Source organism: Dromaius novaehollandiae, chromosome 4 (assembly GCF_036370855.1).
Source record: "Dromaius novaehollandiae isolate bDroNov1 chromosome 4, bDroNov1.hap1, whole genome shotgun sequence".
Lineage (NCBI taxonomy): Eukaryota > Metazoa > Chordata > Aves > Casuariiformes > Dromaiidae > Dromaius > Dromaius novaehollandiae.
The window spans coordinates 60,939,733-60,964,554 of record NC_088101.1 but is presented as its reverse complement, the minus strand read 5'-3'; the positions used below and the strand labels follow the sequence as shown (position 1 = coordinate 60,964,554).

The window sequence follows — 24,822 nt, the reverse complement described above, 5'->3', positions numbered from 1 at the left end:
ACAACATTTTGAAGAGCAATTACAGAGTTGATGGAGCCAAATTCTTTTCATGAACAGCAAATGGTCTAAGAGCCAGTGCCCACAAAGTGTGGCTCAGGAGGATTAAGCTACTGTGTGTTGAAATGTCAAGTAGGCCAATAAAACTTTTACCAACAAGAAACACATTTATATATACCACACAGAAAGGAACCAGTTATTTAACCTGTTAGCTCTAGGTGACAAGAGTTGGTGCCCTCTAGTTCAATCCATGACCTATCAGAGCTTTGCTCTGCTGCTTCTTGAGGAACTGGCTGCAGAAAATAAAACCGAGTAACAATTCTAAAATCAAGCTGATGGCTTGCTCTGTTGGGAAAGCCAGAACTTAGACAAAAAGCCAAGCACATTCTTCTAGAGTTTGAAGAAGCACCGCTAGAAATGATTAAAAGAACACAATTTCTACACTATGGAAAAGGGAAGATTAACAAGAACAAAAAAGAACGGAAACCGTTCTTTGCTGTGTTCATAATATTTGATTTTGATAGCAACAAACACGACTGCTGCGATCATTGTATAAATAATTAATGCAGTTTGGTAGGAAAAAAAAATGGCAGGTTGCGCCAGCCACAGCCACACCCCGCTTCAGGCCGCCCCGCGCCGCAGGGAGGGCGCCGGATGTCGCGTCACTTCCGCTGCGGCGGGCCGCGCTTCCGGCGCGTGGGGCGAGAGGCGCTGCGTTTCGCGGAGTGGCCGGTGCTCGCGTCTGCCTCGTGCCGTGGGAGGCCCCCGCTGGGACCGGGGCCGTTGGGGAGCCGTTGGGGCCGGCCTGCCCTGCCCTGCCCTGCCCTGCCCTGCCCTCCCCTCGCAGCGGGGGAGGCCCGCGATGGGGGCGGCGGCCGCCGGCCGCCGCGCCGCGAGGTTGTGAGCGCGGCCCCGAGCGTCATGGCCTTCGCGAGCAGGGTGGCGCTGCGGTGGGCTCAGCTCTGGGGCTCCTGCCCGGCTGCCGCCGCGCCGTGCCGGCTGCCCGCGGGGCCCGTGGTCTTTGTGCGGCCGTACAGCTCCCGGGACAAGGTTAGTCCCCTTCATGTGCCCGCGGGGCCGGGGGTCGCTTATCCTGCCCCAGGTTTGCCTGGGGCGCGTCCCCGAAGGCGGCGGGCCTGTGCTCGGCAGGCGGCTAACCGGGCGGGCGGTACCCTGCAGGGGTAGCGACTTGCCGCTGGCTGCCAGGCTTGGGTGCTAGCAAAGATCCCAGGGCTTGCTTCCTCCTCTGCCTGGCCTGGAACTGAAAGCACAGCTTGTATACGGGAGGTGCTACGTGTGCCTCTAAAACTGGGGCCAGAGTGTTTTAGTAAAGTGTAATTGACTGCTATTAGTGATCTCCTGGGTCTTGATGCTGAAGACTTTGAAAAGCAAACAAACCACCTTTCTTCAAAATGTTATATTCCTTCGAATGAGCAGGAACAACACAAACAAAGGAGTTTGTTATTGCTAGATTCTCTGCGTGTGAACCAAGGAAGTCAATCCCTTTGGGGGGAGTTCCCCCTTTTTTAATTTGGCCATGATTTCTGTGTTATTTTTAGCTGCCTTTTCCACGAAAACCAGTGGAGACTTAAAATAATGCTGTTGCTGCTGCCTGGACTGCTAGCTAATATCACAGTACCCCTGTCATGCAGAATGATGTCCTTAATGATCCCCTGAGTACAGTTTTCTTAATCCTCAGGTTTAGTACAGTTTAACTAACCTTAGCTGTTTACCTTAACTGTTTTAAGTTTTCTTACTCCCTATTTTCATAAGAATACAATGGCCTTTACAACACTTTCCAGCATACTTACTGATGGTTCAGCCTAGTAAATATGCATGTGACTAGAATGAAAAGGTTAGCATTTTAAACACTGGTGGCAATTTAAGCTATTCATTCTACTTTTTTCTTTCCTCTCTGCATGGTAGCAAAATACAAATACACACATGGTTCTCACACGTGACTAGGACTACGGCTTACCAACCTTATCCTTGTTACTGTTTGCAGTGTTAAAACACATGCAAAACTTCATGTACTTTGATTCTTTTGTGGTAGCTGTGGCACTGATACTGAAATTTGAGCATGAAGATAAATATAAATTTGAAAGCATATAGGAAATAGTAATAAGAATAAGATGTAGGATTTGTTTAGGAAAGAGAAGATGGATATGATCTTAGATCCTCTAGTATGCTTAGTTGTTGACAAGGAATGCTTGGAAGAGTAAGAGTAATCATGTTAATCCTAACTTGCTACAAATGGGGAAGGAAACCTTCGAGCCATAAGAGTAATGAAAAACTAGTGTGGTTTATTTAGGGAAATCTTAAATAGAGGGTTTTTTAAGAAAAAGGTATCTCCTTTGCATATATATATATATATATATATATATATATATATATATATATATAAAGCTCGATCCTGTTCCATACATAGCAAAGATGCTGCATTGTATGGTTGTCTTAAATTCTTTCCAATGTTATGTTTTTGTGACTTTATAAAATGGTAATGATGATACAATTCTGAAAACTTAATAAGCTCTTTTAAAGACTTAATCATATTGTATGCAGAGATAGTATCCATGGTTTGTGAAAAGGAATTTCTGTTTTTCAGGAAAAAATAGATATGTCTACATATTCTGTTGAAAGTATTAGAAACTTCAGTATTATAGCTCATGTAGATCATGGCAAAAGTACCCTAGCAGACAGATTGTTGGAAATTACAGGTAAGTGTTCTGATATCACCTGTATTACCTTTATTTATTATGTAAACAGATATGCAAATTTTTGCAGCTTGTGTTATTAGGCTGTCAGTAGTGTAGTGTTACACCTGTGAATATGATATACTTTCTTTCTGATTGAGATCTTTCTACAAGTAGGAGCAAGAAAGGGTAGAAACCTCTCAAGGAAGGAATGTATTTTAGAGACTGAAAAAGCTGAACTTCTTTAAGATGCTACTCTTTGCAATTCCTGATCAGTTATCTATTAGACCAGTGCATGGAAAGTTTATTGTATTTACTGCCAGTGTTTGGGATGGACAAAAAGGGACTGTCATAACCTAGAAATTCTGGACAGAGTAGTTTGCAAGCGTGATGGAAACAGGAGGAACTTCAGCTGCTTGTACTTAGATGAGAGTGCAATGGTGCAGCTTCCTCTTGTGAGCAGACCATGGACAACTGCATTTCGTGGTGGTGAAGCTCACTGGTACTGAAGCTGATAACGTGCTATATAGTGAGTTTTAGAAATGTAGAGCTATATGTTTATTTAGATTTAGTGTGTAGAAGATCTTGCTGGTAGTCAAGTGCAAATTCTGTGGATTCTCAGTTGCTATATAGATTTGCTTTCTCCTTTGAGCTAGATGCTGAAGTTGTGTTACTTTATTCTTGAAAGATATTTATCTTGTCCCAGTCTGAGTGCATCTCCATCTTCAGTGTTTTTATTTTTGCATTATCATTGAGAGTTAGGAAAGGAAAACTACCCACCTTTAAAGTGAGAGAGTGAGACACAGAAGTGATAAAGGGCCTTTGTAAATATAAGTGGCTCTGAAACTAGGCTTCCCTTGGAAGAGGGAGACCGAGTTTGCCTTACAGGATACTCTAAGGTAAACCATAAACTATTCACTGCGTCTCCCAAGAGAAGCCTAGTGTCAGAACGAAGCTTAACTTAGCTACTCTGAAATACTCTTTGGGAAGATTCTTCCCTTTCTTGTCTGAGGGAAGGGCAAAACAAAACCTATGAGAGAAGCTTTTGATCAGCCTTTTGGATTGTCTCCTGTGTGTGACTACGGACAATTTTACCTGGTGCAACAGAATGGATCTTTGAAGTCAGGTCTGCCAATGTGTATGATATACTGTTCCTTTCCCACTTGAGATTGGTATTGGTTGGAGCTGTGAAGTCATGAGCTCTCCAGTGATCTGAGGTGGAGAAGTTTCTTTAAACATCAAAATAATTTAGCACTGAATGGAATTTTCCTAATTCTTAGTCTCTGGTTTAGATTTAGATGATGATTTGTAGCCTGTTTGTTTAGGAAAATATTATCACAGAATCACAGAATGATTGAGGTTGGAAGGGAGCTCTGGAGATCAGCTAGTCCAACCCCCCTGCTCAAGCAGGGTCACCTAAAGCACACTGCCCAGGACTGTGTTCAGACAGCTTTTGAATATCTCCAAGTATGGAGATTTTACAACTTGGACTTGCTCCAGTAGCTCCATGTCTCTCTTGTATTGAGGAGCTCAGCACTCCAGATGTGGCCTCACCAGGGCTGAGTAGAGGGGGAGGATCACCTCCCTCGACCTCCTGGCAGTGCTTTTACTAATGCAACCCAGGGTACCATTGGCCTTCTTGGCCACAAGGGCACATTGCTGGCTCATGGTTAATTTGTTGTCCACCAGGACCCCCAGGTCCTTCTCCACAGAGCTGCTTTCCAGCAGGTCAGTCCCCAACCTGTACTGGTGCATGGGGTTATTGCTCCCTAGGTGCAGGACCCAGCACTTGCCTTTGTTGAACTTCATGAGGTTCCTCTCTGCCCATCTCTCCAGCCTGTCGAGGTCTCTCTGAAGCACAGCCCCCCCCACTCCCCTGCCCCCACAGCACAGCTCCCTGGTGTATCATTGTATGTAACTTCATATGTATAAAATCTATTTAACAAATACTAAGACTTGAAACATAATGATATTTTTAAATGAAAGTTTAACTTGAGCTTAATCAGATAGAAAAGCTCCATTTGCAGCTGCAAGTGTCCCTTGTTCTTCTGGTTAGTGATGTTTTCAAGGATTGTTTATTTGGAGGGTTAATATTCAGGCTTTAATTTTATAGTTGTTTTTCAAATTGTGCATTAGCTGCTAAATTAAAATCAGTGTGGTACGCTTCATCATAGCATAACTTTACACACATATGGAGTTAGACACTAATGAGGTATTAAAACTGTTTTTTGACCTTAGGAACAATTGCTAAAACTGACCGTAATAAACAAGTGCTGGATAAGCTGCAAGTGGAACGTGAAAGAGGGATTACAGTTAAAGCACAATCTGCATCTCTCTTTTACAGTCATGAAGGAGTAAACTACCTCTTAAATCTCATTGACACGCCAGTAAGTTAAGTATAAACAGTGTTTAAATTACACACACAACTGTCTTTATATTTAAAAATACTATCTAGCAGATTTCCATCGTCTTGTGTTCATAAAGTGCTTTAATTTTTATTCAAGAATTGTCTTTTGCATGAACAAATATACAAATGAAAACCTCATAACATAGAAATCCTTGCGAAGGACTCTAAAAATATGTGAAATTACAAATATTTATTTTCTCCACAGGGCCATGTAGATTTCAGCTATGAGGTATCACGATCACTATCTGCCTGTCAAGGTGTCATACTTGTAGTGGATGCAAATGAGGTGGAGTTCTTAATTCTTTTTTTCTGCTTAGAATTTTAGCAATTTCTTTAAGCAGCCTAGAGAGACTGGTGTTCCTCAGTTTTTCCAACAATACTTTTGCTCCTGGTCTAGCTCTGTAAAAGTATTATGTTGCAGAAGAAGAGTAATGACAGTTTAAAAAAAGCTATAGGCAAATCCTTTTGTGCTTATAGACACTGCAGTTCCATGACATAGAAATAAAAGCACAGATCAGTGAAGAATCAAATCCTACTTCTTACAGAGCATGAACTTTGTAAGTGGCAGTTTGTGGTACTAATACCCATTTGAGTACCTTCAGTTTCTTGTTGGAAAGCTTGACAGTGCATTCAGCCAAACTGTTGACTATAACTACTTGGTGTTGTGTTTCTAATTGTCTTCTATATTGAACGTCGATCTTGGAAAATTTAAGCTAAAGTACAGTATAAGCTGACTGTCAATGAACTTATTATGTACATTTGAGAAGTTTTATAGCCACTAGATTAATGGGTTCTGGACTGATCTTTCAGGAAAAGCAGGGGAGTTAAGGGGCAAAATGTTTTTAAGGTGACACTCTGTAAATTTATGAAACTTATGACAAAGCCTATGCTAGGAGGGATTGAAATCCAAGACCTTGGATATCCTTCTCCTTGTATAGTGCTAAAAACATTTTAAAGATTCAGTTAATGGACTAGAGTAGGAGGATTAGGGGATCATGATTTTAAATATGGACACATTTGCACAGTATTTGGATGATTTTTTTCCTGTGGTATATTTATGATTAGGTTGTACAAGAATCAAATGAACTTTTTTTTTTTACTTTTTTCATGTTACACTTTTTCACTGTTTTCTCTTGGTGGGAAAATATCTAACTTCCTTTCTGTGTTTATGAACACTTGCTTCTTCCCAACTTGGTGGGAAAGCGGACTTCTTAAGTAAACCTTGGTAATAAATATATTTTCTAAATATGTTGATATTTTTATATTCAGCGTGTACACATATTTTTGATGTTATATTTAAATATTATGTGATGATTTGGTGTTCTCTATCTGCCTTTCAGATGGAATATCTGCAAACCCACCTTTTTCTTTATAGTTGCTAATGTTTCCTCTCCCAGCCTGAATTCTGGAGGTCATTTTCAAGATTTTTCTCTTTTATTCCTCTTTTTTTTCCTGATCACTTTCCTTTGCTTCTTCCTTATATTGTTCAAAAGCTTATGGCCACGTATCCATACAGATTATCCCCATCTAAGTAATTTTCTGCTGGGGCTGTTGGAAACAAAGGGGAAGAAGTAGCTTCTTTTTTGTGAGTCTTTCCTCCCCCTGCCCTCCCCTTCATATCATCTCTGGTCCATTTGTGAAGTTAGACTTTAGCTTCTATTTCCCCCTCGTTTCCTCCCCCCACCCCCGTCTTCCTCCATATTTAACCAGTACTGTTATTTTATCTTGCTTATGAAAGAAATATGAGGTACAAAGCTTATCTGTTTTCATCTTCCAGAATAACTGTAAGGTAAATGTGAAGGTGTGTTTCTGCCCTCTGGAGTAATTGAAGTTTTACTACTGTGATTACATGACTAACTTTTACTTTGTGTTAGTTGACTTGTGAATACGGTTTGCTGTAGGCAAAGAATCTGTCTTTGAGTTACCTGCTACAATCTTGACTATTCAGAAGTAAATAACATGCATTAAGCACCAAGTATATATTTTTGTGATGGATAACTGTTATTTATAAGTTACTGCATATGTAGTGTCACACACAAAGCATTATTAGTTGTCCTATTTATATTCACATTATGAGAAATGATCTTGTGATTTTGTTTTCTTTCTCAAGAATGTGTATAATCAATTACCATTAATTATTTTCCATTCCCCAGAAGAGGGAATGGATAGAGTAGCAAAGTAGTCTTATTATTTTGTATGATATGCCAAAAAAGAACCAGTAAGATTACACTGTAAACTTTTTTCATGCATGTTTTCTAGGGTATTCAGGCTCAGACAGTGGCAAACTTCTATCTTGCTTTTGAAGCACAGCTTGCAATAATTCCTGTCATAAACAAGGTAATAAGGTTTTAGAGTTTTATATTAAATAGGTGGTTGTGTAAATGTATAGAAAACTGACAAGAAATGTATCTTCAGGTAGAATGGTATACTGAAAAATGAACTTAACTAATATATAATAAAAACTTTGTGCATTTTCTGTCTGTTCAGTATTTTAGAGTAATTGATTTCATAAAATACATGTAGAAGCATTTTTTAAAAGCAGCAGTGAGAAAAAATATTTGTGGAGTCCACATGGTTAATTAAGTTCAGAAGCATTCTGTAAATTGCATCTTGATAAGGAAGTATGAACCTGTTTTAGTTTGTGAAAAGGTAAGCTTGAAGCAAATAGGGGCTGTGATATGAAAAGCAACTGACCGTTTAGATGATATTGTTCAATACTGTGTATTTTATCTTGCTGAGAATAAACTGAAGCCACGGCATTTCAGGGTCTCAAATTGACTAGATGTTATATACAAATGAGAATGTTTAGGTGATATGGTTCTGTAACCTGTAACATCCAATTTGGACAGGCTTTAATTTGAGGAAATAGTCTCTTTTATTTATTTATTTTTTATATATATATATATATATTTTTTTTTTTTTTAATACAGTGATATGTAAATCAGTTTATCCTAGGGCATGTATGACCAGAAGGGTGTAGATGAACTTACACAGGCTATGCCATGCTTGTAGCAGTGTGGTTGTGATGCGGCTTCTGGACATTACTGGCCCTGCTTTTTGAAATACCATATTTTAACAGCTGTGTTTTTCAGATTGGAAATGACTGATGTGAGCAATTTGGAAGGCTGTCAGAGTGAACTTAGGCCTACTCATACTTGTATATATACACTTGTGTTAGCAATGCATAACTTCTGTATTGCTTCTGATTTGACTCCTTAACCTGAAAGCATTTATTTGTATCTGTGGATAGGAAGATAATTAGATAATTTAACAAAATAAGAACTAATATAAAAAATGAATGTGCTCTTTACCAGTGGCTTACGCATAGTGATCCTGTAGTCTATCATAATATGAGTCCACCAATTTATGAGCATGAGAAGTTCTTCCTATTAAAATCCCCCCCCGTCCCCCCCCCCCCCCCCGGCAAATCTGCCAGTGGCTTTTTGCAGAAATAGCTTTAAAAGTTCTTGCCATGATAACCAATGTATTCCTGCATGTGCTTTAATCTTTTTTTTTTCCGTTAATGTTCATACACATAGGAGATTACATGAATAGCAGCTCAATATTTAAAAGGTGTAGTCTTAATTTTAAAGAAAATACGAGTGTTGTAGTTTAGAAGACTTTCATAGGCTTCATGATTGGAATAACAATACCAGTCACTGTTTAGCTTAAATGTTGGGGGGTTTTTTTGGTAGATGTATGTTGTACTTCATGTTTGATCCTATAAACAAGTATAGGTAGTATTTATGCTTTCAAATTACTTAGTACCTTTGTTCAAGAACTTCATTTTACACTGTCAACTGAAAGAAACAAAAAATAGCATAGTTAAAGAAAAGATCCTTCTTGAAGTCAAGCAAGGAAGACTTTTCCTAAAACAAACGAGTGACTGGAATTTTTAATGTTAGCCTGTGGTTTAATTTATGAAATTGTCATTTTTTCCTAGTGAATAGTTTTATTCATTATAAACTTGCAAAAAATCTTTCATGTTCAAATCTCTAGAAATCCTTCGTTTTGTTTTAAGCCATAATAGTGAAAGCCTCTTGATAAAGATCTTTTGCTGAAGACATCCAATATTTATAAGTAAATTCATAAATTTTCCTTAACTTGTATTTTTGGGAACTACCATGCTGAATCATAAGATGTAGTTGCTGTATGTTTAGCAGTATGTTGGTTTTTTAGATTGATTTGAAGAATGCAGACCCTGAAAGAGTTGAAAAACAAATTGAGAAGCTGTTTGATATCCCTGTAGATGAATGTATAAGGGTAAGATCTTTTAAGTTTCATAATATGGCGGATTGTATACCTGTTGATACTTTGTAGCTAATGAAAGATGTGTACACATAGACAACATCCTGTTGATTTACTGTCTGTCTTTGACATATGGTATGAATTTCTTTAGAAAGTATTGTCTCGACGACAATGGAGACGAGAATGGAGAAAAAACTTCTCAGTTAAATATTCTAATATGCCTTGATGATGCATCAGATAAACTTGAAATTGTTTCTCATTGTTCTCTCACTTTGGAATACTCTTATGGGTAGTATCAACTGCAGCAACCAAAAACTATCTGACTAAATGTAACACTAATAAATACTGAATGAGTGTAAGACAGATGTCTTATAAAATTGTTGTTGGACTTGTTTTAGATTTCTGCTAAACAAGGAACAAATGTTGAAAGAGTTCTACAAAAAGTCATTGAAAAGATTCCACCGTAAGTTCTGTATTTTAGTTACGAAGCCTTATAAGGTTAACTAGGAAACTGAGTTACATTTGTACAGTGCTGTACTGAATGCAGTCTGAAATGAAAGCTGAAAAGTGAGCCACTAAGGGTGACACTTTTATAAATGTTTATATAGCTTCAATTTAGAAAGAAGTTCTGCTTTTCCCTATGAAACTCAGTGTTTCAAAATCTGTGTGTATTACTGGTTTTGAATATTGTATTGTTACTATGATATAGGTAATTGAAATCTCCTGTCTTTACCAAGTTTCATATCCTGAACTTGAGTTTTAAAATAGACTTTTATCTAGGAACTTGATGACAAAGTTGCTAAATTACAGTTCAGTTTCAGTCAGCATATTGCTTTTTGTGTTTTTTCCTCTTAGCTAATGATTCTAATTAAAAAAAAAAAACCCAAAAAACAGAAAGAAAATCCTAAACTAGTTTTACCTAAAAATAGTAAAACCAAAATATCAGTGGGCTTTTTTTAACTCAGTTGTTGAAATGTTACTGTTGAGTTTTTATTGTCCCAAATAAACTAATATTTCAATAATTACTTTCACCCCTTGGCAAATGGGGATGGTGGATACGCATTTGCTTTAGTTTATTTGTGCTGCTATTGCACATAGAGAAAATAAAGTGAATCGATTTGCTGCATCATACATAGTGAAACACTGAAGTGAGGTCTGATATGGGCATGTTATGCTGAAAATTGCTCCATAGTGTTGTCTGTAATAATACAAAAGTGTTTTTTCTTTCTTGGGGGAGGGAGGGAATGGAACTATTGAATTTAAAACATGCTGCTTAATACATTGTTTTACATCTTTTGTGACAGACCCCAATTTAATGCTACTGATCCATTGAAAGCCTTAGTGTTTGACTCCACCTTTGACCACTACCGAGGTGTCATAGCTAACATTGCACTTTTTGGTGGGGAGATTCAGAAAGGTCATAAAATTGTGTCTGCTCACACAAAGAAAAGGTATGAAGTTAATGAAGTAGGAATACTGACTCCAAATGAACAGCCAATGCAGAAACTGTAAGTAAAAATTTTTTTGAGTAGACCAAACAATAAATTAGTGTGAGATACAAAATGTGACACTGTAACATACAAAAGCTTGCATTTCTAGATCACCTGTTCAGTTTTTGCTGTGAGTGGTAAAAGCTGGGAGAGGTTTGGATTTTTTTGTTTTTGTTTCTCGGTGGGAGGTTTTATTACTATTTATAAGTGAGTGAATGACCAGTGTTAGTCTTTCTAGTCATGCTGAGGCAAAAGCTTTTGGAGAGGGGAACATTAGCTACACACCTTTCTCAACTTGTTCTCAAAATTATTGCATGGTGTAAGTTATTCATGCGTAAGTTCTTATTACCTCATTGCACAGCTGAGGTCCACCTCATGTGCATACGGTCTCCCAGCCCGTCTTCATAGTATCGACCAAAAGACAAAGGGGATAGTGTGTGAAATCTTTATCGTGTTTGCATTTGTCCACTTTTCAGCCAGGTAGACAAAAAGCTAAAATGCATCAGAAGCTTACTGCATAGTTTCTGATCAGCTGTAAAGAAAAAATCAGAGTGGAAATTCTTAAATGGCAATGAGATAGTGAGGGCTTCCTGAATTTCCCTAGGACTTGTGTTCTGTCATTAAATTTGTGTCTGCTTTAATTAATGCAGTAAATCTAGCGATAGAAGTATCTCTTCAGTAGTTTGTTTAATCCTAATGCACTCATGGAGGGAGCTCTGTGGTTCTGGAACTAAGTTGAGATTTTCTCCCATGGTACTGCAGTTCTTAGTTCACACAGGTCTTTCAGTACTCTTCAAAAATACCACTCTCTCAAGAAGTTAATTATCACTGTTAATGATAAATCAAAAAATAATTTGAAGTGGCAGAATCTTTAACCTCCCTCATGAATCTTATTAAAAGATTGTGAAAGATCTGTATAATCTTATATCTTACTGGTGGAGAAGGCTATACATATGAAATACAAAACAATCATCAGGATTTTAGAAAGGGTGATATAATTCTGTTGCAGTGATTACACTGGGATCACGTTTTTCAAAAATTCTTAAGTTGGTATTGTAAAAGTCTTGTCAATATCTTTAAAAATTATTGGCATCTAATGCAAGTTAATATTTTGGCAGTAGGCATAAAAAGGGGGCTTTTGTTTAGCATTAACAGGACTGTTTTTTCTTCAAGGAATTACTCTAAATATTTATAGGGCTTTCAGGATGAATTATTGCAAATGAGATAAAAGCTGTTTAAGTTGTATTTTTTTTTCTAATTCTATTTTGCAATTTTTTCCTGCCTAAATATTCTGATGGCACTGAGCTGATAATCTAGAGGAAGAAAGCTATTGCATCAGAGAGTCTGTAGTATACTGAGCATCTGGACAGCTAGTTCTTTCTAAGACTAGCATTTGATGTTCTTATTCAGCTGTCCAGTTTATTTCTAACAGCTACCTTGTTTGAGAGTGGACAGGAATGGGACTTCATCTTAGTTATTATTGCAACATATATTGTGGGTAGAAAACTTTAAATCTGTGAGTGCAACAGCTTCTAGAAACTGTCTCCTCATGGCAGCAGTGGGAAGGAAATCAGGTACGTAGAATTAGTGAAGAAGCTTTGTCAGTCAAGTATATATTAATAACTTCTGTGGTGATTCTCAGTGAGACTAGGTTAGTGTGTCTTACCTATGATTATTATGTATCACGGGTTCCTGTCCTAACAGCATTATGTGCTTACGGAGAGCATTTGTCTTTGTTTCTCCTGTTTAATATATGAACCTTGCTGTGGTGTGGCAGCTGGGAAGTAGTCTGGCTTCTGTGTCTTAGGTCCTTGGAGTTCCTCCTAGCTCCTACTTTCAAACTGGGAATAGTGCAGAACTGGAAATCCACAACTAAATGTATCATTTATCTGTAACAGAAGTACAACTGCTTCAGTCAACAGATAGTTCATCATTTGAGACAAAGTTTACAAATCAGAGTAGGAACAACTTAAATTGGCTTTTGGATTGTGGATGGGCTTTTTGGGGATGGTTTGTTTGAATTTCTGATTGGGTGAATTCAGGTGGGGAAGAATGCTGGTAAAAGTGATAATTACAGGAAGCATCTCCATATAATGTAAATTTTATTTAGATATGCTGGACAGGTGGGCTACCTGATTGCTGGCATGAAAGAGGTAACGGAAGCCCAAATAGGAGACACGCTGTTTATGCATAAACAGCCAGTGGAGCCTTTGCCTGGCTTTAAGTCAGCGAAACCAATGGTCTTTGCAGGTGAGAAGTAAATGGTTACATGTGTATTAAGAGTAGTAACGATTAGAAGCTTAGCAAAGTTAAGCTAGAGGGGCACATGTTGTTTATATAGCTTTGTATAATTTTTCCGGTGACTTAAGAGGTAGGACTGATAATCATTGCAGATTGGTTTTACATGAATACAAGACTAGCATTTAGTTTTAGCCATGATTATTGCTTCTATGGCCACTACAGTCATGATAGCTGGAGAAGAAGGGTGAGACTTTGAAAAATGAAGTCTATTTTTGGAACTCTTCATCTTGATAATCAGGTTTCTATCATTCTTTTTTTCTTTTAAAAACTAGCAGCTGTTTCATTCACTTTTGTTAAATGTGATAAACTACCAAAGCTGATTTTCAATACTTGATTGTAAGGTTGAGTGGTTCTCTTGAGCTGTTGTCACCATCTTTTGCTTCAGTAAGGGCAACAAATACTATGAAAGATGACTTCAGAAAAGAATTCTGTATATTACTTCTTAGACTTGTTGTGAGGGAATAGATAAAACTCACTTGGACTAGCTCATGAAGGATATACTTACTGCCAGCGAATGTAGAAGGGAAAGTGTAATCCTGTAGATGAGTATGTCATGTCTGTGTGTTGCTTCTTGGTGTAGAGTAATCAACTTTTTCTGAACATGTGGCAGTGTGGAAGTCGTACAGTAGAATCTATTTTCAGTGCTTATTATACAGACAGCTCCTTTTATTCATTTCAAAAAGATATAGAAACATTAGCAACTTTGATAGTTTTGTATGACACACTTTTTTGCCACTAGTATTCTTGAAGGAGCATCTTGGAGGAACTAGTCTGCTTATTCGTTAGCAACAGGCTTACATAGCAGCCCTGCAGAATAATGGTTGTACACATTTGTGCATCTTCCACGACTATGAAGGATTAGCAGAGCACAGTATTCCTAGCATTGTTTGAATGTTAATCCATGTTTTTCTAAGGTAATCTAAAATTTATTACATTTAAACTGTAACTGTATCTCTAGTTTCTGAAAAAAAATCTTATATCCTGTTTTTGCATTTAAAAAGTCTAAAATTTGAGTTGGATCAGAAGTAAGCTATTTCTGATTTCATTACTGTGTTCACTCTGAGAAGCATATTTGAAAGTTAAGTACATACTAAATCAGATAGGTCTCTTTATCACATCACTTCTATCTAATTTGTTTGACAGGAATGTATCCTGTAGACCAGTCAGAATATAATAATCTCAAAAGTGCTTTGGAAAGACTGACACTGAATGATTCCAGTGTAAGTGTTCATCGTGACAGTAGCCCTGCTTTAGGAGCTGGATGGAGGTGAGGCTTTTATGTTACTTTAGTTTTTCAAACCATTTATAAATTGTTAATGCAGGTTTAAGGCAAATGATAGTTGAATTTAATTCAAGTTTAGAAGCTTTAATTCAAACTAATGATAGGTAAAAATTGACAGCATGTGAGCTTGTATTTGCACAGAGTATGCAATTTGTTGTGATTGATAATTTTTGTTCTTGAAGACTCATACTGTTCAACTGTAGAACTTTGACTTGATCTTTTGGAGATTCTTTGCAGTGTTTAATATTGTCAGACCAGCGGTGTAAACATATTGAGGGGAAAAAAACACTGAATTTCCAAGGGACATACAAGTACTTTGAATAACAGGATTTTTTTTCTTTTTTCCAGGTTGGGTTTTCTTGGTCTTTTACATATGGAAGTTTTTAATCAACGTTTGGAGCAAGAATATAATATGTCCGTTATTTTGACTGCACCTACCGTTCCATATAAAGCTATTCTTTCCTCAGCAAAGTTGATAAAGGTATGTTAAATTTACTACAGCTTTATGTCAGTGGCAGTTTAAAAACCTCCTGTAATAATCATGGATATTTTAGAATCACGGATATTTAACATTCTTAAAATATTCTATTAAAATAATTCTTAAGTTAATTTTCCTTCCTCTTTTGCCTTTAAGCACTCTGTTCATGACTTACACCTGTCCTTGAAAATAGCTGAAAAGGGGGATAAAGTACACCTTTCTTGCTGTATCCTTTTAAGCACATACTGATTGAGCTGAATTATGAACAGGTGAAATAATACTTCCAGACAGACTTTACACGTCAGAAACCATGAATGTTTTGAGGAGGGGCTTGTAATGCCACTGTAGATGGTGGCAGGGATAGGTGGAGACAAGTGAGCCTGACCATGGTGGAACAGGCATATGCAAACCTCATAGATGTGGATGCAAACAAAATTCATGTGTGTGGGTTTCAGAACTCAACAGAGAAGGGCTTATGAGCACCTGTTGACAGAGGAGGCTGCAAATAGACTCACTGCTTATTATCCAACATGTAAATATTAAGAAAATCTAGTTATTCCAAACAGTTTATGTAACAATATTGCTGTGCTTAGGCATTGCAGCAGCTATGAATTAAGTAGCTGACACTTTCAGTGCATAAGTTGTCCTGGATTGCTGCTGTGGGACACAGTGAAATTGAGTATTTGGGTTTCCAGCCTTCACAGTGCTGGAAGTTGTGTCCCTATTCCAGAACACTCCCTTGACAGTAGGAATGATATATTTGCTTGCTTCGATGTATGGAGGATTGCATGTACACAATGGGAAGTGTGACCCACCTTCTTTTTTCCTACTCCAGAAGAACTCCAGTTCCTAAAGAGATGGTGAACAAAAAAAAATCAGTAGTGAAAGCACTTGCACAGGAATTGCTGACTTAAGTTCTAAGTCCACTTCAGCCTGTAAGGGAGCATGAACCCAAAGCTCTACTTACAGAACGACCCCAGCACCAAACTGCAGAATGGCTTGGAGCAGGTCTTCTGTTGAAACTGGGATGAAGCTGTGCAGAAAGACCTTATAAGATTAGAGTGGAGTAACAAGGAGGATTCTTGCTCTGTAGGCAAGAGAGATGGAAAGACGAACAAAAAAGTTTCTGTGGATAACCCTGGGTTCTAGTCCTAGCTCGAAGTGCTTATTCCACTTTTGCTTTTAAAAGTCACTGGATAAAACGTTTAAAAACATGTTTTTTTCCTAGCGGAAAAATAATTTCTATAATCTTTCTCAAAAAACCTTGAGCAACCAAGTTTAACCGAAATTATGGAAAATGGCATTCTTTTAGTACTTCCATTTTCGTTTGGGGGAGACAATGGCAGGAGGCTTAAAATATGGTCAAGAATCAAACTATTGACTTCGTTTGTTCTTAAAGTTCAGTACTGGGTCATGAAAAATGGTGTTCTGTAATAGTATATTCAAATGATTTGAACATGAAATATTAATATATTCCAAAGAAGCAAGTCCATCTTCAGTCAGTTTTTTGGGTCTGTGAATGGTATATGGAGTGATTTATTTTCAACTTCAAAACAGAATAATAATTTCTAATCTAACCAGGTCATAAGGTCTGATATTAAATATTACCCTTTTTCTTTAACTTAAGCTATTCCTGCTAAATCACTGTCTGGACCAGCTTTCTTGTACTACCTGGGATTTCAGTCTTTCAGTGTCAAGAGTTTTAAAACTAATCTGTGAAGAGATCGAGTATATTGATCTCTCACTCATGTTTAGTGCAGTGTAGGGACTGAATGATGTACAGTAAATAAGACAAGGAGATCTCTCACTGAATGAGAACAGAAAATACTGAACAGCTGCCTCACTGATCACTTTTTCAGCTGTAGCAATTTTTTGGTAGCTTCCTATAAAATTCTGTATCTTTAATTTGTAGAGATTATGATTACCACTGTACTTACAAAGTGTAACATTACACATTATGTATAACTGGAAAGACTCACTAATTTTACCTACAGAGACTGAATTAAATTATGTATGAAACTGAACTTTGAAATGGACAACTACACAGAATTTAGGACACTAAAAAGATGAAGTGCTATGTTTTGTTTTCACAGCCTGCATTTTCACCAGACTGCAGAGAAACCATTTTTTACAGTTCATTACACAAGTGATGATGATGAGCTAGATGACATATTTAGAGATATGCTGATCAGGGACTACTTTATTTTGAAATCAGGCTTGGTATGAATTCGGGTTGTATAACTCACAGGTGTCCCCAAATAACTGAAATTTATAACATTTTTTTCAGTGCTATATTCATCTTTCTCTCTCTCTCTCTCTCTCTCACTCTCTCTCTCTTTTTCTCCCTCCTCCCCTTTTTTCCCTAAGTGTGTAATTCAGTCTATTTCTTTGTAAAGTCACAGTGTCTATTTATTTTTCTTTTTTTCTCTTTTCCTTAGGAGTATGGTAAGGAGGAGATTACTATTATCAACCCTGCTCAGTTTCCTGATAAACTGTCGGTATCTGAATATTTGGAGCCAACTGTTCTTGGTACTATTATAACACCTCACAAATATATTGGGAAAATAATTACTCTGTGTCAGGTTGGTATATAGGTTAATTTTGTCATTTGTATTGTTAAGTTCTTTATGGTACTTAACATAATAGTGAAGATACTAGATAGTGAGATATTAAATATTAGTGAAGAGTATCTTTGGACAGTAATTATTAAATATATTTCTTGAAGGAGAATAAATATTTTAAGCTTATATAAAAATTACTTCTGAACTACAGAATGCATATACTGAAAGTTAGTGTTCAAACTCAGTGACAATAGAATACCTGCTCCAGCATCCTGTAGTAGAAAATTTATAGCTGGTTTTGTTTTCCTGAGAGAAAACAGTCTGCAGCAGGGGAATAAGATCTATTAGTTTTCAGAAGTAAATTCACTTAAATGTGACTTCTGTCAACATTTTGCTGATACACATTTTCAGTACTTCACTGAAGTACATTTAGAATGGTGGTGGTCAAACGTGTCCCCCAAGTACATCTAAATTATTTTTAAGTGAAAAAGTTTTAAATGCCATAGATATCTCTTTTTTTTTGTAATTTCTGTAAAATATTTTTCTTAGCTTTTAATCTTAGCATTTCAAGCTGTGTAGTACAAAACAGTGTAGTACTTCTGTGTCAGCTCATAGAGGCGTAAGATCTATTAAAAAGAAATCACAAAACAATTTTAACAACACCCTGCTGGCAGGGAAGAACATAAGCCTGCCAGCGCTAGTGCATAATACCCTACTGAAAGCCTAATTTCAGTGCGTGAGTTTGTGACCATAATACCTGTATACTTAAAAGGCAGCAGTAAGCAGGAGCTGTTAAGGATTTCAGAAATTCAGCTTTTAGAAAAAGATATATTTGAACCATTTGTCTAGTTAATTTCAGCTATTTCTTTAATTACCGTTTTGCAGTTCCTTATTTGTTCTGGGACCTAATCAAACTAACAAGAAAAGTTACCCTGAGGCTTTAAGTGTTGCAGTTTTCTAGTGTAATTGGATGGCTGTTTATTTTATTGTAGGACATTTCTGTCAAAGGGAATTAAAACATTTTTTATTTGTCTAGGATCACAGGGCAGTACAGAAGGATATGTTGTACATTGATGAACACAGGGTTATGCTGAAATACCTCTTTCCACTGAATGAAATTGTGTTGGATTTTTATGATGCTCTTAAATCTCTGTCTTCCGGTTATGCAAGGTAACTACAACTTCTGTTCTTCCTGTCCTTCTCCATTCCCCTGAGGCAGGGAAAGAAAAAAAGAACCTGAGAAGACGACCTAGAAAGGCACAAGAAAAGAATATTCGTGCTGCAAATCTAGTCCTATTTCACCTTTAATGAGTTAGATTCACTGAGAAAATGAGTGGAAATAACTCTGAGAACCATTTAATATGAATCACATGTATCAGATCTTATAATCCTCCTCTGGTCAGGCTTGTATTTTTCAAGTGTGCCACATAAGGTGGCACTCAGTAACCTAGATGAATCTCTCATCTAACAAGAGAACAGACATTGTGTAACAAAGGATTCCCTGACAACATACTGCTTATTGTGTTAATTGTGTCTCCTGGGTGGATTCTGTAAATTCAGATGCTAGAACAATGCTCAGCTGTTTGTCAGGAGCCTTTGAGTTTAATCGAAGGGAAAATGTTGCAAGGCAGATGGGGTTACATCACAGGAGACTCAATGGCTCTTGTAAACCTTATGTGCAGAGATTTTGTTAGTAAGATATATTATGCTTTAACAGGACTCCTCCATTTTATAAGCCTAATACAACAAATGTTATTAAAGGACCGAACTTGATTTGATTCTCTGCTTTCTTAAATATACCCTGTAAGGGGTAAGGGAAACCTACTATTTTGGTAGGGTTTGTGTTTATTTGAAGTAGAAGCATAAGGAAAGGTGGGGAAGAAAAGAAAAGATGGTAGGTAGAAAAAGCAGGTAGATGGAGAGTGCTTTTTTCCTTTTTTTCCCCCTCTCCTTTTCTCTCAGGATCTGCTTCTCCAACTAGATAGGAACTCTCTCAAGAAACTGTCTGATTACCAGAATTATGCTGGATTTCCTTTTATTCAGGTGTGATAGCAATCAATAAAGCACTATCATATTTCTTGACTTTTATTTCCTAATTGGCTATCAAATCTTGCTTTACGTACTTAACACTCTCACTAATCATATTTCTGATATATTTATTCACACAACTATGCAAAGGTTTATCTAAGCCAATTAGAAGTACTTTAAGCCAGATAGAAGTACTTTAAAGTACTCTCAAAGCTTTCTTTCTTCCTCTGATATTTCAGATCTGACCATACTTAATGGTATTGGCATTCCTCACTTTTATACTTACATATAAGATGCACATAATCTACTTACAACTTTGCATCTCCATTTTAAGAATACTTGCTTACTGACACACACTTAGCAAGACCCCGCTCTACTAAAGGAGAAATATGGCTCGGAAGAATGGGGTTGGAAATGGGGAGAGAAACTTGGTTGCCAAAGATAATGATAATGTGGGTTATATAAACAGTCTGTCAAACGGGAAGATGAAAAGAAAACAATCCAGTGTTGGTGCTTGAATCCTGTGACATCAAGGATGCTGTCAAAAAGCTCTGAAGGGCTCTGTTCACTTGAGCTTTAATGAACTTCCAACTGATAGGAAAAGTCTCTTTGGATAAACTCTTAGGGAATGCAGTAAGAATGTAGATTCTTGATAGATTTACTCTGCTCAGTAGCTGGAATATGGACTAGAGGATGATGTCGTCTGCTGCCTTGGAGCAAAGATTTATCTGCAGTAAATTGCTCCTCCAGTTTTGCAGAAGGGTGACCTATTGAGAGACTATTTAAAAACTGTGCTCCTACTTTATTAAAAGTTCAAGTATTTTATTAAAAAGTGTGTACAAAACTTAAAATATCTGGAACAAAGAATACAGAATATAATTTTCACAAAGTTGCCACTAACTTTTAAATTGCTTTTCTTTTAGTTTTGATTATGAGGATGCAGGATACCAGGCAGCAGACCTTATCAAAATGGACATTCTTCTAAATGGAAATCCAGTTGAAGAACTGGCAACAATCACACACAAGTAGGTTAACTGCATTCTCTATTTCAAATAATTAGACTTCTTGTTAATATACAATGAAAATACGTATCTTATGATGAGTATATATGAACACAGCATTGAGGATTTCACCATATCACTTTTGGAGATCATCTGAAAAAGAGAGGCATTTTATAATTAGGGCAGAATTAGGGAATACATGTCAGTTAAAAACAAATCTCAAAAATGTTCTGCTACCCATTCTCAATTTAAATGCTAGATAAAATGTGTCTGTAATAATGGGGGGGGGGGGGCAAGAAGAAGAAAATACAAAATGCCAGTCTTCTGAAGGGCTGGAAAGGTTGACGACAGACCAGTCTTGGAGATGCCAGATGTATCATTTATGGTATGTTGTTATTTACTATTGGAAAAACTGGTTTTATGCCCCCAGTCTTTTCTGTTCTATGCAAGTTTGCTATTATCTTGTCTCCAGCCAGACTACCAGGAGAATGTAAGTATTTACAAGATATAATTATCTCAAATGTTTGCTAAAATGATTGCGTTTCCCTACGCAAAAAATAATCAGTTTCTCAGGAATTCCTCATTTGCTGGTGCGAGTAATTTCTTCCTGTTTACAGCTTCTCAATTTTGCTCTGTTCCCCACAAAGTCTCTGTAGGGCTCCCTTCTGTAATTTCACCATCCCTTTCCAGTAGTGCTGGGATCCACTTTTTCTTTTCTCCTTGATTATCTCAAAGCACTAACTTACAGTTGCTAAAAGTTCATATATTCATTTGATTAGCTTTGTTCATAGCTACAGTCCTGAAATCCTTGAATGCAGTATCCTCAGAAGATCAGAGTGGGAAAATGATACCCTTATCTTGTTCTGAGAGATCATGGCAATGGACTGGAATAAATCTCTCTGCTCTACATTGGCTATTTAACATTTTTCATGAATATAGAGTGTGTGTAATAATCTACCTGCATCTTTTACTTTGAAAAGATGCAAAATGGAGTGGCCAACCATGTAAAAGCGAGTTATTGCTTTAATTTCTTGGTCAATTTGGCATGTTCTCCTGAACTGTTTCCGCTTATTGAAACTAATACCCTTTCTTTTACCTTTAGCTTACAAATGATTTTTCAACATGTACTCAGCATTCATTCTCCTCCTGCTTCAGTTATTCTCAGACTGCTCTCACTGTAACTAATTACCTCTGTTTTTGTATAAAGAATTACGCTGACAGTAACCTCGGTAATCTAGCCAGTATTCAGTGTCCTAAATATGCAAATAAAATCTGTATATCCTAAAACCGTAATGCTTAAACAACAGCTCTTTTTACAGTTTGTGTTGTATAGGTAGCAGGAAGTCACACTATTGTTACATGAATGCAGATTTTTAGACATGACAGCAAGTTGTTTTCAGTGGTTTTTAAAAGTACCTGTTTTGTAGCTTCTTTTAAAGGTTTTGATTTTTCTCTTTCCAAAATCTAAAGTATGTGCAGATGTTGAATGTCTTGATAATTTTGATTAGCAGATTACACTTTAGAAAATTGTTTTTATATCAAGGAAAAAAGTTTTCAAAATATTTTTATATATAGATCTTCTGACCTACTATGCCAAAAATCACTAAAAATCTGCCTTGAGCTTCTAGTTTAAAACAGCAGTTGAAGCTGTGACAGTAATCAGTATAGCTTTAGTATGACAGACAATTGATGCATGTATTATGAATATTTTAAATTTACTTGAAGACCTTCTGTTAATGTAATCCTATTACCTGTTTTATGAAATGGGTGGCATGAAGTGATCACTCATGAGGTGCAAAATTATGATTTGGTCAGCTTATATTTGAGTTTAAAAGATGATAAAATCATCTTCTTAAACATTCTGGTCTACAGATATATTTGAGGTTGTATTGCTCCTTCTAAAAGCATGAGTGACTTTCTCTTTCAGTGATAAGGCATATGCCACTGGTAAATTCCTGTGTGAACGTTTAAAAGATGCTATACCTAGACAGTTGTTTGAAATAGCCATCCAGGCTGCTGTTGGCAAGAAAATCATTGCAAGAGAAACGTAAGTGGAACTATTTTACCCTTACCTTTACCCTTCCTGTAAGATTACCTGAAAAAATATATTTTATTTTAAATTGCTTGTGGTCAGCATTGAACTTAATGGATGGAGTATAACTTGCAATACCCATGTGTCCACTTCCTTTTTGGCTGCGGGAAAAGTTTCTCAGCAATGGAAAAAATTAGCTATATGTGGAACAGCTGAATCTCTGAAAGAGTCAGCAAAAAAAGAACTGATGAACGGTGCAATTCCAAACAAAATGTATTGCAAGCTGAGCACGCACAACTATTTCTTAGCAGTAGCACTTCCTTTAGAACAATTTCCTTAATTGTGTTCATGCTGTATTTGTGCTGCTGCTGTTGAAATGGAATTTAAACTGTGGTAAAAGAATTAAAAATAGGGATCTAAGCAAAAGATTTAAGATCTGCTGTGAGAATTCAGGTGTGTGCAAAGCTATATAAACGTAACGCTTAAGAATACTGTGAATCATAGCAGAAAACCTAATTAAAAAATAGGATTTTAATTTTTATGTATAATTATGCACCTTTTTAAGAGCTATTTCTAGAACTGAGAAATTTATATTTTTTGTTTAGAGCTTTGACTTCTGTATACAAGATAAGAAAATGTGTCATGATGTATCTTACAAAACTAGTAGAAAAACAACGTACAGCATTTTGACAATTCAGTATTTAGCATTACATATAGGAGATGCACTAATATGTTGACATATGTATGGTATTCTATTTTACAGGCTGAAAGCTTACAGAAAAAATGTCGTGGCAAAATGCGTAGGTGTTTTTTTGATGTTTCTAATGCATGTAAACCTGGTAGTCTTGCTAATGTGATAGGCATATTTTTATGTAGAAACCAAATAAACTTTCTGCTTGTACTCCTAAGTGTCAATGGAATATTATCAGCCACTTTAAAGCTTTTAGTTTAAAATTCAATTCTTACTACAAGCATCAGCTGTAAGTGTGGATCTGAAAAAGTAATGGCTTTTTCAAAGTTGCACACTTAGAGTGAACTGAACAGGGACTGTGTCTGTGTTCACTCCTGTCTCCTCACCATCTTCTAATAGTTGTGTACATATAGTAAACGTGTGTGTGTGTGTATATATATACACAAAATATATATAATTCCACACGTTTCCTAAATTGTTTTTTTCACGCAGTATAAAAGTATATAAAGTATAAAGGTGCTTCTTTAGATACTCACTGTGATTAGACTTTTACCTCTGTTTTCACTGATTAATCATGACAAGACCTTAAAAATGCAGTACTTAACAATGAGCAAGACTGGACAAAACTATAGGAAAAACATGCTTCTTAGTTATCTTGTCTTTAGATCTCTGAAGCTAACATGTTGAAGAGATTAAAGAAATATTGCCCCTTTCTCAAAACTAGTAAGAATTCTTCTGATAGGCATGTGCATTATGAAACAGATGCTGACTGTTCAACGTGTGTAAGGATTCAGTTCACTTATCTAAACATAAGCACCTAGGATTCCAGGATGCCAGTGTATCTGACGTGGCCTCCAGGTGCTGTTCCAAAAGGATTTGGATCTCCTCTAGGTTGTCTGAAATGTCAGACAGACTTATGTTAATTTATATTTCGGTAACTGAATCTACCTTTAATTGTCCAAATGAGACTGCTCACTTGCTCACGTTCTTTTTAGTAGTGGTCTTTTGGGATAACTATTTGGAGTATAAGAGAATCTTATGTCGTGAATAATATAACTACCCTTTCGGAGCATTTTTAAGTCCTTGAATTTAGTTGCTGAAATGTACTGTAGTTGCATTTAAACTTATTAAAATATTTGTTTCCTTGTTTTAGTATGGTGGAGACATTACAAGAAGAATGAAGCTTCTGAAGAGACAGGCAGAGGGGAAGAAGTTGATGAGAAAAATTGGCAATGTGGAAGTGCCAAAAGATGCCTTTATACATGTTTTAAAAAGACAGTCTGACAAATAGATCAGCAACATGCAGTTGACTATTCTCTTAAAATTTTGTTGGCAGTAGCACAATGAGTTAACGTATAATTTATCACTGGAAGAGGGAGAAAATTTGACTTAAAATGGTGCAAGTTAAATATAAACAAAAAAAAAGGATCTTATGCTTAAAAATGTACAGATATTTGTAAATCATGAAATTAAAGTTATTTGACATTACTGAATCTGAAAGTTTTTATTCTAACTTTATTGAAGTTTTATACTTTCAATACTTAATTATTTTTAATACAGCAATTATGTGTTATTTTGGCTTTACAAGCCTTTGAATGAGTAAATAGGAACCA

General features: G+C 36.6%; 1 protein-coding gene across 2 annotated transcripts; it reads left to right on the top strand.

The window, feature by feature from the left end:
* Positions 1 to 664: 664 nt before the first annotated feature.
* Positions 665 to 24,702, top strand: GUF1 (GTP binding elongation factor GUF1). 2 transcript variants are annotated; one of them, XM_064511204.1, is made up of 17 exons: positions 665 to 1,047; positions 2,603 to 2,714; positions 4,929 to 5,077; positions 5,303 to 5,383; positions 7,357 to 7,434; positions 9,277 to 9,360; positions 9,744 to 9,808; positions 10,650 to 10,853; positions 12,946 to 13,085; positions 14,280 to 14,403; positions 14,767 to 14,899; positions 17,335 to 17,478; positions 18,494 to 18,627; positions 20,409 to 20,510; positions 22,414 to 22,533; positions 23,282 to 23,318; positions 24,363 to 24,702. In XM_064511204.1, exons 1-17 carry the CDS (start codon positions 919 to 921, stop codon positions 24,498 to 24,500), a joined length of 1,974 nt encoding a protein of 657 aa, XP_064367274.1. In that variant the 5' UTR covers positions 665 to 918; the 3' UTR covers positions 24,501 to 24,702. The 2 variants fall into 2 exon arrangements, with proteins under 2 accessions (XP_064367274.1, XP_064367275.1); XM_064511205.1 differs by lacking the exons at positions 2,603 to 2,714; positions 4,929 to 5,077; positions 5,303 to 5,383.
* Positions 24,703 to 24,822: the final 120 nt, after the last annotated feature.